Here is a 15,963-nt window from a genome sequence, read left to right as displayed (position 1 = left end):
GAATACAGGAAGCCAACAATTGTATTAGCAATTGATGTGAAACCGAGAGGGGGCAGGATTAAATAAACTTTGCTTCTTCCTACTCCTTTTTGGAAATGTGGAATTGTGAATTATACTATGTGATGTATTCCAATGTAACATGTATGTAATGTGTATGAATGTTCAAAATAAAATAAACCATTACCACTACATTTATAATGCAGCACAAAGAACAAATATTAATATTTATTTTATGTTATCATTTTTTTCCCATCGTGACAGTTGAGGCTCTGTCATTATTGTCATATTAAACCTTATTGAGCATCTTTGGGGCCTCCTCAAAAGAAAGGTGGAGTGCAGGGTCTCGCACCGGCTCTGTGATGTCATGGTGGAGTGGAAGACGATTCCAGAGGCTACCTGTGAAGCTCTGGTAAACTCCATGTGAAAGAGGATTAAGGCAGCGCTGGAAAATAATGGTAGCAACACAAAATCTTGCCACTTCGGCCACAATTTGGACATTTAAAATAATGAATCAGATTGTTTTATTGCATGAAAAAGCATTAAATTATTTCCTGTGATCCAAAAAACATTTTTTTGATAACTCCCAATGACCCCGCAAAACACATATGTTCTTTAATTCAGCATAATGAGACATCATATTGAATTGCCACAGCGTGACTTTTCATTTATCCTATTTATAAAACGCAGTAAAACTCTGACATATAATCACTTGTAAGACCTGGGGCCTCTGATTAGATCGCTAGAGCTGAGATGTGTGGTGGAGCGGGTCCCTGTGTCCCTGTATCGACTTGGATTCCCCATCAAAGACTCCATAGGACTCAGAGGTCTGCGAAAAGAGGCCCTGTCTCCACCACTGAGCGAGGACACTGAGGGCTTGGGAAGGAAGGGGGGACTCAGAGAATCCAGGTTTACAACAGGTTTGGAGGGAAGAGACGGAAAGGTCATAACTGGAGCACCACCGGGTTTGTAGCTGCTGCTGGATGCTGAGAACCCGCCAGCACCCGGGCCTAACACCTGCATTTGTGGGGGGCTGCTTTGCTCAGCACCGGGAATTTCCTGCAAGGAGAAAGAGGAAGAAATGATGACGTGATAGGAGGAAAGTAGAGATCAGTCCTTTTTGTAACAGAGGTGAGCTCACAGTCTTTGTCTTCTTCTTCTTCTTCTTCTCAGCAGCCTCACTTCCAGCAGAACTCTATGTGGTAGGGGTAATCACAGAAAATATTACGATATCTTCCGAACTGTATCACACTTTTTTGATAGTTTCATATTTTTTTCATAGTTTGGCTGGTTCCGTGTCCTGAAAAGTGTTTGCCCCCTTCCAGATGTCTTTTTCTTTTTGCATGTTTGTCACACTTTGATGTTTCAGATCATCAAACAAATTTAAATATTAGTCAATGACAACACAACTGAACACTAAATGCAGTTTTTAAATGAAACTCTTCATTATTAAGGGAGGAAAAAAAATCCAAACCTACATGGCCCTGTGTGAAAAAACGAATAACTGGTTGGGCCACCCTCAGCAGCAACAACTGCAATGAAGCGTTTGTGATAGCTTGATAACTTGCAATGAGCCTCTTACAGCGCTGTGGAGGAATTTTGGCCCACTCATCTTTGCAGAGTTGTTGTAATTCAGCCACATTGGAGGGTTTTCCAGCATAAACCTCCTTTTTAAGGTCATGCTACGGCATCTCAATAGGATTCAGGTCAGGACTTTGACTAGGTAATCAATTTTTCACACAGGGCCATGTAGGTTTGTATTTTTTTCTCCCTTAATTACAAAAAGTTGAATTTAAAAACTGCATTTTGTGTTCAGTTGTGTTGTCATTTAATATTTACATTTGTTTGATGATCTGAAACATTTAAGTGTGACAAACATGCAAAAAACTAAAAAATAAAGGGCTTTTTCACACCACTGAATATAATTTGACATGTTTTTTTAAATGTTAATTCACACTGACTGTCATGAACCAAAAGGTGAACATTACCATTGACAGCCGTGAGAAGGCACTCTGGGCTTGTGGTTGAAGGATACAGAATTCAATGGGTTCAGTGATATGGAATGAGATCGGGAGCTTGGTGAACTTGCTTAGCGGTAATTTGCTTGTTGGACTTGCTGGCTTGTTATGTTAATTTACAGCCTCCCACATATGTTCGGTATGCTATTGCATAGCTGAATAACTGTTACTGTGTTACGTTAACATTCCAAACACCTATTCAGCCTGTTGTTCAGCATGCAGTTGTGTAGTTGAATAACTTCCCTTTCCAGATCAAATGTCTGTTCTTGGTCTTGCATTTTGTGAAATTTATTTCTACATAAATGTGACTTATAGTCCTGTGACTTATATATGTTTTTTTTCCTGTTCATGACACATTTTTTGACTGATGCAATTTAAACTCCGCAGGGAAATACGGTATGAGATTTTGTTCTGATGATGTTAGTTATTTACCGTCTTCTTTTTCTTCTTGTCTTTCTTGGCCTTTTTGTTTTCCTTGCCACTGTCACTGGAACTGTCAGAAGAACTTGATGAACTGGAGCTTGAATCCTAAACAAACACAAAACATGCCATTTTGGCAGGGAGAAGAAAAAACATCACCAGATTATTCTTACACATTGACTGAACCAACCTTTTTGTCCTTCTTCTTTTTCTTCTTCTTGTGTTTCTTCTTCTTTTTCTCATCATCACTGCTAGAAGAATCTGAATGCTTGGATGCAAATAATGACCGCTGTGTTAGCACGTTTCAGTTTCAACAATGTATGATGCAACTTAAGGGCGTTATCTATACTTTCTTCTTGTCTTTCTTTTTCTTCTTCTTCTTCTTCTTCTTTTTGTCATCATCACTACTAGAAGAATCACTGGAAGAGGAAGAATCCTGCACAGGAAAATGTATCATAAATACAGCATATTATGTATACTTGCACACCGACAATAGAGCATTGTTATCTTTACTAAGGCAGAATTGTTGACACATAGTGTGCAGGTGTACCTAATGAAATGTCCGGCGAGTGTGTATTTTATTGTGAAAATCTGAAACATTACTGGCTTTGACTTTTTAACTTTTATTATCCCACTTATCCATTTACTTCTGATTAGTTTTGTCATGTTGTCACATGGCGCACCTTCTTCGTTTTCTTCTCCTTCTTCTTCTTCTTCTTCTTATCTTTCTTTTTATCCTTTTTCTTTTTTTTCTAAAGAAAAGATTTGCAGATAAAGCTCTGTCAGTGCAAATGGATACATAGCAATAGAATAGTGAATATTGTGTCGTTTCACCTTGTCATCCTCGCTATCAGAGGAGGAGGACGAAGACGAGGACGAGGACGAGGAGGAAGAGCTATCATCGGAAGAGCTATCCTTCTAAAGAAGACATCAGTAATTACATCAACAGGATGACTGAAGCAAAATAAAAAATACCCTAAAAATAACTACTAGTGGTATGCTCATCTTTATTTACCTTCTTCTTCTTCTTTTTCTTCTTCTTCTTCTTCTTGCTGTCGTCACTATCAGATGAGGAGGAGGAACTAGAGTCCTGTTAAGATGCGACAAGAATATAAATCATAGAGATTATAGAATAAACACCAAGTAGCATGCAGACTAATACTGGATTCCAAAAGAGAGGAAAAAAAACAAACCTTCTTCTTCTTCAACTTGTTCTTCTTCTTTTTCTTCTTCTTCTTCTTGTCATCGTCACTATCAGATGAGGACGAGGAGGAGGAGGAGGAGGGACTGGAGTCCTGTTAAAATGGTGAGATTGCGACAAGAATATAAAACATACAGATGACAGAAATCACCAAATAGCATGCAGACTAATATTGGAGTATGTAAGAGAGGAAAACAACAAACCTTCTTCTTCAACTTCTTCTTTTTCTTCTTCTTCTTCTTCTTCTTGTCATCATCACTGTCAGATGAGGAGGAAGAGGAGGAGGAACTTGTGTCCTGTTTAAGATGATGAGACAAATAAACACAAAACACAAATACTGGACCTTAGAAGAGAGAGGGGGGAAGCAAACCTTCTTCTTCTTCTTCTTCTTCTTCTTCTTTTTCTTCTTCTTCAACTTCTTTTTCTTCTTCTTGTCATCATCACTGTCAGATGAGGAGGTAGAGGAGGAGGAACTTGAGTCCTGTTTAAGATGATGAGATAAATAAACACAAAACACAAATACTGGATCATAGAAGAGAGGGGGGGAAGCAAACCTTCTTCTTCTTCTTCTTCTTTTTCTTCTTCTTGTCATCATCACTGTCAGATGAGGAAGAGGAGGAAGAGCTGGAATCCTGTCGATACAGTAAAAGTACTGTAAATTCCGGTGTAAAAGCCACACCCACTAAACTTAGAGGAAAAAACAGATTTGTATATACAGTATACCAGCTGCACCAGTGTATAAGCCACTTCATAAAATGGCATATTGTGGAGCACACGAGTCCGTGAGGACCAGGCAGCTCTTTAACAGGAGCCAATCATGACCTATGAAACTCACTGGAAATTGCAGGAGGTCATTACTCAATATAAGTCTGACTGACGGTGTCATCTTACAGCCAACATTAAAGTCATCACGCGGCAACTTGAGGCTAAAAAAATATACCCCGAAATATACAAACATGTACCAATACAGTTTTTCCATAATGCATTTAGCTTGAGCAAACCATTTCACTGGAGGACAAGCAGCATAGAAAATGTTGAATGGCACTGCAGTACTATGCTGCCTCTGTCCATTGAGGGAGCCACAGCCCCCTGAGCCCAGAGCCCAGAGCCCAGAAGGAGGCTGACCTCACTGAAGCACCCCAATGAATTCGTTGCTCAGACACAATGTATTATGGGGAAAACTTTAAGAGTTGTTTTTTTCATTTCAAACTATTGGTACATGTTTGTATATTTCTGAGGTATACCTTTTGTGTGTTGCTGTGTGATGAGTTTAATGTTGTTGGTAAAGTGTTTTATATATATATATATATATATATATATATATATATATATATATATATATATATATATATAAATATATAAATATAATAATCTCCTTGGCTTCTGCCCAAGAAAGAGCTACTCTTTCCCCACTGACTCACGAGCAGCACAGTAGTTAAACAATTAATAGTAGTTCCGAAGTGAAGGAGATGTCACAAGATTAGAATTTTTAGCCATAAATTAGCCGCACTGCTGTGTAAGCCGCAAGGTTCAAAGTTTAAGAAAAAAGTAGTGGCTTATACACCGGCATTTTCGTTATGCAAAACCAATACAAACCAGCCCACATCGCATACTGTAGTGAAATACAAATATTAGCATCAAGACAAATCACCTTCTTCTTCGTCTTCTTTTTCTTCTTCTTTTTCTTCTCATCCTCACTGTCTGAGGAAGAGCTATCAGATGATGATGACGAAGAAGAGCTGGAGGAATCCTGAACATCGAACAAAACACCATTTTACTGAGAGCAGCAAACATTCACCCTCTAGATCACATTTATCCAAAGTGCATCCCGGGGGCCATCTCTGTGTGGCGTTTGTATGTTCTCCCCGTGCTTGTTCAATAAATTATTTTTTGTGCAAAATAACAGATTAACAGGATAAAAAATATTCAGGTCTAGGATCAAAACTGTGCCCTTGGCCTTAAAAGGCAGCAGCTGTACCATTACACCACCATGGACTGATACATGATTCACTTTTTGTGTTGTGTGCTATCAATCATTGCGTCAACAAGGCGGTGCTAGATTATTTGTTTCTTTTGTCCCCTCTTGCATCCTTTGTGCATTTGCAGCGCCCCCTTCTGCAAAACGGGGCCCTCCATGGCTTGTGGGCCCCTAGGCTCAGCATGTGTTCTGTGTGTATAGATACTGTATATAATCTCATATTCTATATAAAGTGTGCTCTTTAATTTTCTGTAAATATTTGTACCTTCTTCTTTTTCTTCTTCTTCTTGTCTTTTTTGTCATCATCACTGTCTGAAGATGAGCTGGAATGCTATTGGGAGCAAATGACAAGGTTTAAGCAACAACGCATATAATACCTGATTATTTTATTTCATCAACACGTACACACTGTGATCACCTTTTTCTTCTTCTTCAGCTTCTTTTTCTTCTTCACCTCCTTCTCATCCCCGTCCTCTCCCTCGTCATCACTCAGGTGGCCCTCCTCAGTGCCACAAGGGAACACCTCTCCTCCCCCTGCTGGGCAAGAGTTAGAATCACAACCCTGACACCTTAGAAAACATACTGCTTGATTGAAAAGAGCTGCAGACTACCACCTGGTAAAGAGACAACAGATCCATCTTCTGCCACTTTAGACTGAAAAAGACCAACAACACACCATGTTCATCTGCTGCTAACACGGGTGACAGACATCATTTTAAATGCGAGTGTGTCACCTTGTCATCGTCCGTATCTTTCTTTGTCTCTCCTGCAACACTTGAAGCTGTGACATCACCACCTGCAGCAAACCATCAGCATCATAAACAGGTTTTGTTGCACCGATTCTAGGAAACAAAAACTCACCAGCTGTGGAAAGTGAAGCACCATTGAGTTCTTGCTCGTCAATCTGTAAACAAGAATCAATACATTTTTTTTAATTATTTCCTAAGACTGCATACCTCAATATATTAGAGTAGATCCCTGCTTTTTCATGGGGTTACATTATGGGAACACCAGCAAATATTAAAAAAACTGTGAGTAATTGATATAAAAATGTCTACCTTTGACATATGGCTCTATATCTACCAAGTGTACTTCCGTTTCCGGGTCATGAGGTTGTTGTAGCCACTTAGCTATTGCTAAAGAGTTGCTTGTTGTTGAGTTGAGTGGAGAGTAAACTAATTGGTGCCACCTACCTCGACTCCTGTCTCGTTGTGAATCGCATCTCCACATTTGGTGAGCCTTGACGTAGGTAAAAATGGCGACTGACAGCAGAGACAACGAGACCGTGCCGGCTAACATCGGTGCTATCTGCGGCACACCCACGCCCGTGGTTTCAACATATTAAGCCCAGTTCCGATTGCGAGGGATAACACAGGACGTGACAAAGTATTTCCACGTATTGGCACCACCGGATGCCTCGATGACAGCAAGTACGGGAGCCTATAGGCCAATATTATCGGACATCCCTAGTTAGTATTATTTTCAGAAAAATTATAATGTCAGCTGATCGATGAACAAATGGAATCGGAGTCATACTGTTGCCAGTCACAGCTCACAATTATGGTGCGTTCAAGGACGACGAACGAAGTGCAAAATCTCAGTGCTTGATGACAAAACATTATCAGCCAATCATAAAGGGGGCTTTCTAACAGTGGTGTGTGTATGCTGCACATTTTGGCTGTATTATCATGTTTATTGTCCATTTTTACCAACTTATGGTGAATAAGATGTGTTTTCTGGGAAAAACAACTATTTTTGGAGAAAAAATAAAAATGCATATATATATTTTTTACAAAAATGTATAAATCTGTGAAGCCGTGAATACTGAATCACAAATGTGCGTGGATCCACTGTATTCTGTTTCCCGTACACTTGACTAGTTTGCAGATATTAACTGGGAATATGAAATGAAAAATAGTGACAGTAATTACCCATTAAATGCATTTGTTATTCAAATTGTGCTGGCGTAGGAAAACCCGAATGGCAGTTTTATCACTCTTCATGTTTTTTTGCATTATGTGATAAAAAAAAAAAAAAGTGTCCTGACTCAACATTCCTAAGCAAAAGAAAAGCCCCAAGAGGCTCACAAAACTAACATTTGTTGACTTTAGGATAAAAAAAGTTTACCTTTTTATCATCCTTCTTCTTCTTCTTCTTCTTCTTCTTCTTCTTCTTCTTCTTCTTCTTCTTATCTTTATCGCTATCAGAGGAGGAAGAGGAGGAGCAGGACGACGATGACAATGATGAAGATGAAGAGCTAGAATCCTGTGGCAAAAATAAATGAACATTTGTTAGAAGTCAACTTTTAGACACCTTGTGTACGTATGTAAACACACGGGCCATTTAATTAAGCACACAATTGAATGATACTCAATACACGAGCTGTATCAATGCTGTCTTTATGAAGATATCGCACAACACAGAGAGGTTTTTCTTATATGTTGCCCCTGTCATGGAGCTAAATCACATAACCAAAATATTAGGAACACCTCTGAGCATGCGGTGCAGTTCTACACCCCTGCAACCACAGTAGTAAAGATATTGTTAAATTAAAAATGTCTCACAATGTTACTTGACTCTGTCAAAAACGTATTTTTTGTACGTTTTTGTAATCCCGCACACCCAACCCCAAAGACGTATTTATACATCTTTTACGTTTTTTTGCGCAAGGAACAAAAAGAGGTGATGACACAACTGCACACTAATGAATGAATGACACTTTTAAGCAGTTTTGAGGGACAACAGCAACCCCTGTGCTTGTGATTCTCTACTTTGTTTCTCCCAGTGAAACAAAAGGGTCCATTTCAAAATGCTACTACTGGTTTTTAAATGCTTGCATGGACCGGCTCCAATGTACCTGTCTGAACTCGTGCAGCCCCAGGTAGGGCCCTACCTGCTCCTGTTTGTCCCCCGCTCGAGACAGAGCCTTTTCTGTGGCTGCGCCTAAACGTGGAACACTTGAGCACTTTAAAAACCTGCTGAAAACCTGCCTCTTTTCACTGGCAGTCCACAAAAACTGAACAAGCATACTGATCTTATTGTGTACATTTATTTTATAGCTTTTAGCCAAACTCGCTGTCTGATTTTATTTTCTCATTGTCAGCACTGTGGTTATCCCTGTTTGTTTTAAAATGTGCTACATAAATAAAGTTTGGCTTGATTGACTTAAGCCATAAAAACAGCCACAAGGTGGCAGAAGTGCATTTGATAAGAGCTCGGCATGTGAATTTGAACGGAAAAAACATACACGCCAGCAAGGAGGAAGTGGAAGAACGTGCAGCGTGCAGAAGGTTACGCATTGTAGGGGAATTTGAACGCACGCACATGCACACACACGCGCACACACACACAGTTCAGTTTGAATGTGAAAATTGTAACTAGTTCATGGTGTTATATTTGTACATAAATTGTTATTTTGATGTCAAACAACCCTTTTTTGTGTTGTTTTGTTATGCTAACTGATATTTCCCTGAAACTTACCTATGTTCTACTGCTGATTACTAAACAACGGAAAAAGGTACAAACAACCTTTTTTTTTTTTAATGAGAGACGGGTGTCTAATCTTTCTTTTGGTAGGTTCCATGTTGATATAGCCATAAAACACAATATTCTGCGTCACTTGAAAGATCACTCAAAATCGTCTAAAATGGCCAGTAGTGTCTTTTGAAAAATGGCTGGGATTGGATGCATTAAAGATGAACATGATGACCGCATCCAAGGCTGGATTCCATTTGTCTGTGAGGGGGATTACACAATTGCAACACACAATTTGTGTCGAGGAGTGCGGCAGTATCTACTAAGTGAATTTTGGATACAGCTTTTGTATTGGATTAAGTTAGGATCTTTGAAGGGTACCAAATTATAATCTGTGAAAATCAAGTCCAACAAACGTCTTTGCACATACCTTTTTCTTAGCTTTCTTTTTCTTTTTATCCTTTTTCTTCTTTTTCTTTTTCCTGTCATCATCACTGTCAGATGAAGAAGAGGAGGAAGAGGAAGAGGAAGAACCAGAGTCCTGTAAAAGAAGATGGAACTATTAACCCCAAATGTTTAACCCCAAACGGGTATTTACAAAATTTAAACTTGTACTATTAGCTGTACAACTGCTAATTCCACTACCTTCTTCTTTTTCTTCTTCTTCTTCTTTTCATCTTCACTATCAGAGGAAGAACTGTCAGATGAGGAGGAAGAGGAATCCTGTGAAGTAGAAGATAAAATGGATGTTTAAGGTTTTCTTGACTTCATCATTTACAGTGGCTCCTATGTGTTCGTTATTAACTCGTTCCAGATGGTCTGACAAAAATCGAGGCAATTTTTCTAACATAGGAAATCAAAAAACGTCATTTGATAAAGAATAATTATAGTTTTACATGCAGAAAAGAATGTGAAAATCATTATAAATGACGAACAGATAGAACTTATTGTTGATGCAGACTTGCCGTACATCCTGGCAACATTTAATTCTATAGTGTTTGCCCATTCGCAACTTTCTTTGGCCCCAAGGCAGGTTATTTAGTAGTAAAAAAAAAATGCACAGGCAGTGAGTCAGAAATGCGTAGGGTGCTTTGTTTGGGCATTCGATTTCGCGGAACGATAGCGTACAGGGCAAACAGACTAGTTTGTTATGTGCAATATTGTACAAAAAACTATTTTGCCGACATTTTAGACGAAAATGAAAACTGCGGTGTACGAAAAGCGAGGTTTGACTGTAGTGACGTGTGCACTTCCAACTTCCAACTGTATATAGTTTGACATACCTTCTTTTTCTTCTTCTTGTCTTTCTTTTTCTTCTTGTCCTTTTTCTTCTTCTTTTTCTTTTCCTTCTCGCTGTCAGAAGAGGAGCTATCGGATGAAGAGGAATCCTGCGGCGTGAGCGGAGAAAAGCATGTGTTACACACATGAAATACACGGAATGCATTCGTTCGTCAAAGTTTCACATCAGTGCTGTCAAAGTATTCACATTTTTAAATCAGATGAAGGATCAATTCTTGGGCCCATCCTATTTGCTCTGTGCCTGGTCCCACTTAGTGTACGTAATACTCAGAAAACATGACATCTCCTATCACTCTCATGCAGACGACTGCCAAATTTATTTGCCGCTTACAAAAAATGACCATGCCCCCCTGACATCCCTTCTCGAGTGCTTAAGCGTCGTCAAGGTCTGGTTGGCTCAAAATTCCTTAAAGCTCAATGAGGAGAAGACAGAGGTGATCCTGCTCAATCACACCTGTACTCTGTTGGACTTGGGCCCCCTCCACAACCATGTGCGTTCCACCGAAGCTCAATAAACATATCAACCCCGTTGTAAAATCCTGTTCTTATGTTTGGCTTTTATCTAATATCAAATCATTTTTATCATTGCAACATTTTGAACAAGTCATGCATACTTTTATTTCGTCACATCTGGACTACTGTAATATTTAATGTCCAGAACTCTGCGGCACGGTTTTTGACAGCAACCAAAAAAAGGGTGCATCCCCAATTCCAGCCTCCCTGCGCCGGCTGTCTGTTGGTTTTACAATTGATTTGAAGATTTTACTGTTTGTTTTTAAGGCATTGAATGGGCTGGCCCCTCTATACATCTCAGACCTCACCCAAATTTACACTTCAGCCCGCTCATTGAGGTCTGAAGGCCAGCTCCAACTAGGCGCCCAAGATGAGACTTAAGACCAGAGTAGAACGGGCCTTTTCTGTAGTCGGCCCCAAGCTGTGGAACACTCTTCCCCCCTCATGTTAAAAAGGCCCCACAATTGAATGCTTTAAATCTCGTATATTTTAATGTTTTAATTGTCTTTGTTTTTATATGATTTATTAGTTTTTACTATAGTAATTTGTACATTCACTTCTGATTATTTATTGGTTTACTAGTGTGTGCAGGGCCGCACGGTGGTCTAGTGGTTATGTTGGCCACACAGTCACAGTCAGGAGATCAGGAAGACCTGGGTTTGAATCTCCGTTGGGCATTTCTGTGTGTACATGTTCTCCCCTTGCGTTTGTGGGTTTTCTCCGGGTACTCCGGTTTCCTCCCACATTCCAAAAACATGCATGTTAGGTTAATTGGAGACTCTAAATTGTCCATAGGTATGAATGTGAGAGTGAATGGTTGTTTGTCTATGTGTGCCCTGCAATTGGCTGGCGACCAGTCCAGGGTGTACCCCGCCTCTCGTGAGAAGACAGCTGGGATAGGCTCCAGCATGCCCCCGCAAACTTTAAACTTCGGTGAGATGAGCATTTTTTTTTTATATATTTATCTACAGTAATGTACCTTCTTCTTCTTCTTCTTCTTCTTGTCCTTCTTCTTCTTCTTCTTCTCTTTCTTGTCATTGTCATCATCAGATGAGCTAGAATCCTGGAAGAAGCCAGAAAAGTAGATGCAGTGGATTAGTAGATGTAGAACGTGCAATTCCATCATGATCCCAAAAATATAAAACGCTTTTTGTCTCTCTCACCGGCTTCATCTTCAAGTCCTCTGCAAATTCCGTTTGCTCCTCTGAGTAAAGGTTAAACAAAATGGAAAAAGGAAAATAGTAAAACAGATTCATATCACTGCCTGTGGTTATCATTGCATGGTCATTCATGCTAGTATACCAGTGAGTGTATGAAATGCATGGCTTTATGCCAAATGGCTGCTATATCCTTGTGGCAATTATCTGTGAGTGCATGGAGGTTCCCTCAAATTGCATACATGGCGTACTGAGTTTGGAACTATACCAAACATGCATTTATCACAACAAAGCACAGTGTGGGAAACTCACAGAACTCAAGAGTCCACTTTACTTCACTCACCAGATGGTGTTATGATCATATTGTCCCAGACGTACTCCTTCACCTCTTTCTTCTTATCCTTTTTCTTCTTCTTCTTGTCATCCTACAAGATAATGGAGTTCATCGAGCAGGGAACTGTGCAGTCACTGTCAACTAAAATGGGTGCTCTAAACAGGGATGTCCCGATCTGATCTTCAGGATCGGGACCGGCTGCCGATTTGCTGTATTTTAAAAGGTCGGGTAATATCGGCTTCCGCCACGAGATCGGGCCGATCCGGTTGCCGTATAGCGTTTGCAACTCTGTGCCACACTCCAAAATGGTAGGTGCGGTAATGCGCCTCAAAGCTAGTTATGCCCGCAAAAAGTAGCCTGTGTTATTTTTACAGTACAATGATGATGATGAAGATGATGACACAATTTGCTAAAATATGCATACATTCTCACTAATAATAGGTCATATTCAACCACAAAACAGCATGATTTAATAATTGATATGTTTGAAAAACCGTGATCGAGTGAAGCCGCCAAATTCAAATCGCGATGAGGAAAGGGACGACTGTAATTGTTTTTAAGTTATAAAAATACTGCCACCTTTGTCTAGTGTTGTCCAAGTATTTCATAAAGCACTCTGTAAAAGGTGAACAACTGGTTTTGCAGGTCGTTATTGCCCTTGCTTAACATTCCATGATAATGTCTACTCATGCCTACTATTACTAAGTTTAAATGGTGGTAAAACCATTGAGTAATGCTGTTTTAATTAGAGTACAGGCAATAGAAATTGCATTCAAATTCAAATCAATGTAAGCATGCAAACGGGCATCTATTCTGTTAGTTCGGGTGCTGCCAATAAAAAAAAGAATAATTGACAACCCGTCTGAGTTTACTGCCATGACTTGTCTTTTCCAAACATTCCAAATGGGTGTGTCCCCACCTCCTATCAGATACTTCTTGCAAGCAGTTGCAGGACATTAGCGCCGCTGCCTAGTTTCACAAATATTTCTACTTGAAGCGTTACAGTCCAAGCAGTCCCAGCAAGTAGCTCTACGTTTTTGGAATGTCAAGATTTAGCCTTGAAGCTTTTGTTTTCACCTGCCTAAGGTGAGAACTCACTTTTCCTGCACTTCCTGTTTCTTTCAAGCAAACTACTTAAAAAAAAAAATAACCCAAGTGCCTTAAAAGTTTGCTGACATGAGCACAACAAACAAACTAGACTGCCATTAAATAACCGGGCGTGCAATTACTACAATTACTCTCACCCATTCCAGAGATAGCTTGGCTTCACAGTGAAAGATGAGAGCATTAAAATTATTTCTGCAAACATCATGTTGCTGACTTGGCTCCAAGTGGAGTGATGGGCTTCTGAATGTGAACATGTGACGCCAAATTCTTCCAGTGTGAGACATGCTGCTGCAGGATGTGAGCATAGCTTACCTCGCTATCGCTATCACTGTCTGAGGAGCTACTGGAGGAGGATGATGAAGAAGATGAGGAAGAGGAGCTGGAATCCTGTGGAGAGAGTTTTTTGCATACACGGATGAACAGGTTTATTTGTTTGTGCCCGCTGTAAATGAAGTCTTTGTCAAAGCGTGGTGGCATAAGAAGGGAAGGGCTCTTCAAACACTCAACGCACAAAGGCAGAGCCACACGTGACGCCCATCGCAGCTATGCAATCATCTTACAGTACCCATCACAAACAGCAACTGGGCTGCTTTTTCCCCAAACATATTAATCTCAGGTTAGTCCAGTTTAGCTTTGTGCAGCCAACTGTGTACATATTTGGTACTTCGTCCACCCTGAAGAGACAACATTTTTGGATTGTTGTTAAAAATACAACTTATTTTAAAACTTGTCACTCAATTGGCATGGGATCAATTCCTGCATAATGGCCATTCATAAATACTCCCGTGCCCGACCAGTCCAGGGTGTAGTCTGCCTTTCAAGCTAATTGAGGCGGGATAGGCTCCAGCCCCTACATCAAATCAGTTGAATAGTTTTTGCAGACACATACTTTCTTTTTCTTCCTCTTCTTCTTCAGCTTCTTCTTCTTCTTTTCCTTCTTGCATTCATCCTCACTGTCTGATGATGATTGAGAACTGTCAAGTGAGTATGGCGCCTGGGGACAAAAAAAACAAAAACTTTACACGGTGTTGCTCTCGTGCTACTTTGCAAATATCCTTTGCTCACCTGGCTATCTGTAATTTCTGCAGGACATTTGCCTTCTTCACACTTCTCCGGTTGTGCAGGCTCTGTTTCCTCAGCGAGGGATACTAAATGACCAGGAGTGATCGCTGCTGGATCTTCTACACTTGGAGCTCCATATGGAGCTGCACACACAACAGGCCATATATCAGCAACACTTTGGATGTAGGCCCTACTCTGGATTTCAATTATTCCATTGTCAACATGTGGAAATACTTCAAATACACAGCCAACAGCAAAGGGCATCAAGTCGACTGCACTTCCAATTTTCCACTCTTTTCCGAGTGTTGTAGAGGAAAAATAATTATTAAGTAAAAAAAATAAATTGGAAACACATTGTATTATCTGGTTATAATAATATATGGTGTGCCACTCCTCATAACAGAAGGCAGAAACACCCAGCGGATTGTGTAACCATGCAGGCGATATGTCAAATACTCACACATGCACGTACTAAATATTTGTCAAAATTACTCCTGAAACATTTGATTCACGTTTCCACATGTCAAACTAAAAAGTCAAATATGGAATTAATTAGCAAACCTCCAGTGAGTGTGAACTCCATTTATTCCCACCCTTCTCCTCTCTCTAGAAGTCTCCTCAAACACGCCTTCAGTCCAGGTTTAACAACATAGGTGTGAGTGCACACAGAGTGAATGATAAGGCTGGGTCTTTAAGTATTTGCCAAGCTGGGCAAAGCAAGGCTAATTTCAAAATAAATTAAAAAAGCAAAAAATATATTATTACAAAATACCAAGCAAATTTCTATTGAGTGAGCAAAGCACAGTGTATTCATAAATAAAAGTCTTTATATGTGAAACACGATTCTTTGTATGTTGTGTTAAACAAAAAATGATTTGTATGCCGTTATTTTGAAAAGTCGCTGCTTACCTGTGCCAACAGGTAATGCTTGTTACACTGCCTGTGGTGACATGACAGTATCCGTCTACGGTCAAAACCCGGGAAAAACAGGATTTGGTGCCATTTCTTAATGGGGTAGCGCCACCATAATGCTATAAAGTTTTGAATTAGCGTAATAAAAAAAATACACAACTCATAGGATGAAGGAAGAGTCCTCCTTGCCCGTTTCTACGACCGCAAACTCAGTCAGCAAAGTTTCAACGAAAACGACGATGTATTTGTTCGTTCGTTATTTACTACTGATTAAAATGTATACAGCAATGAAATGAAAGAAAAACTGTCCCTTTCCACCTTCCATATTGGAGCACAGTTTGAGAGACAGACAGTCATCTTAATTATAAATACAATTTAATGTAATTCCGGAACTTCAAGTGTTTTACTAAAATAAAAGCACAATGTAACGTCAACACAGATTTGCATATGTCACTTATTTTCGTAAAAAGCGCTACAATATGACATCAAAA

The 15,963-nt window shown here is 39.7% G+C and overlaps 1 protein-coding gene across 4 annotated transcripts; it reads right to left on the bottom strand.

Moving 5' to 3' along the window:
* Positions 1-504: 504 nt before the first annotated feature.
* On the bottom strand, positions 505-15,243 carry LOC129190919 (nucleolar protein dao-5-like). 4 transcript variants are annotated; one of them, XM_054793717.1, is made up of 29 exons: positions 15,122-15,243; positions 14,564-14,703; positions 14,388-14,492; positions 13,811-13,885; positions 12,401-12,482; positions 12,064-12,104; positions 11,880-11,963; positions 10,372-10,476; positions 9,734-9,811; positions 9,519-9,629; positions 7,742-7,879; positions 6,476-6,518; positions 6,349-6,410; positions 6,229-6,268; positions 6,033-6,151; positions 5,880-5,945; positions 5,288-5,386; positions 4,191-4,268; positions 4,007-4,117; positions 3,840-3,932; positions 3,629-3,730; positions 3,451-3,525; positions 3,270-3,353; positions 3,119-3,187; positions 2,785-2,871; positions 2,626-2,703; positions 2,448-2,543; positions 1,139-1,192; positions 505-1,056 (listed from the first exon to the last, which is right to left on the bottom strand). In XM_054793717.1, exons 1-29 carry the CDS (start codon positions 15,141-15,143, stop codon positions 706-708), a joined length of 2,688 nt encoding a protein of 895 aa, XP_054649692.1. In that variant the 5' UTR covers positions 15,144-15,243; the 3' UTR covers positions 505-705. The 4 variants fall into 4 exon arrangements, with proteins under 4 accessions (XP_054649692.1, XP_054649695.1, XP_054649694.1 ...); XM_054793720.1 differs by having other exon boundaries at positions 3,270-3,350; XM_054793719.1 differs by having other exon boundaries at positions 3,840-3,934; positions 4,012-4,117.
* Positions 15,244-15,963: the final 720 nt, after the last annotated feature.

Source organism: Dunckerocampus dactyliophorus, chromosome 12 (genome assembly GCF_027744805.1).
Source record: "Dunckerocampus dactyliophorus isolate RoL2022-P2 chromosome 12, RoL_Ddac_1.1, whole genome shotgun sequence".
NCBI lineage: Eukaryota > Metazoa > Chordata > Actinopteri > Syngnathiformes > Syngnathidae > Dunckerocampus > Dunckerocampus dactyliophorus.
Note: the sequence above shows the minus strand (reverse complement) of the source record. Positions and strands in the feature narration are given on the sequence as shown.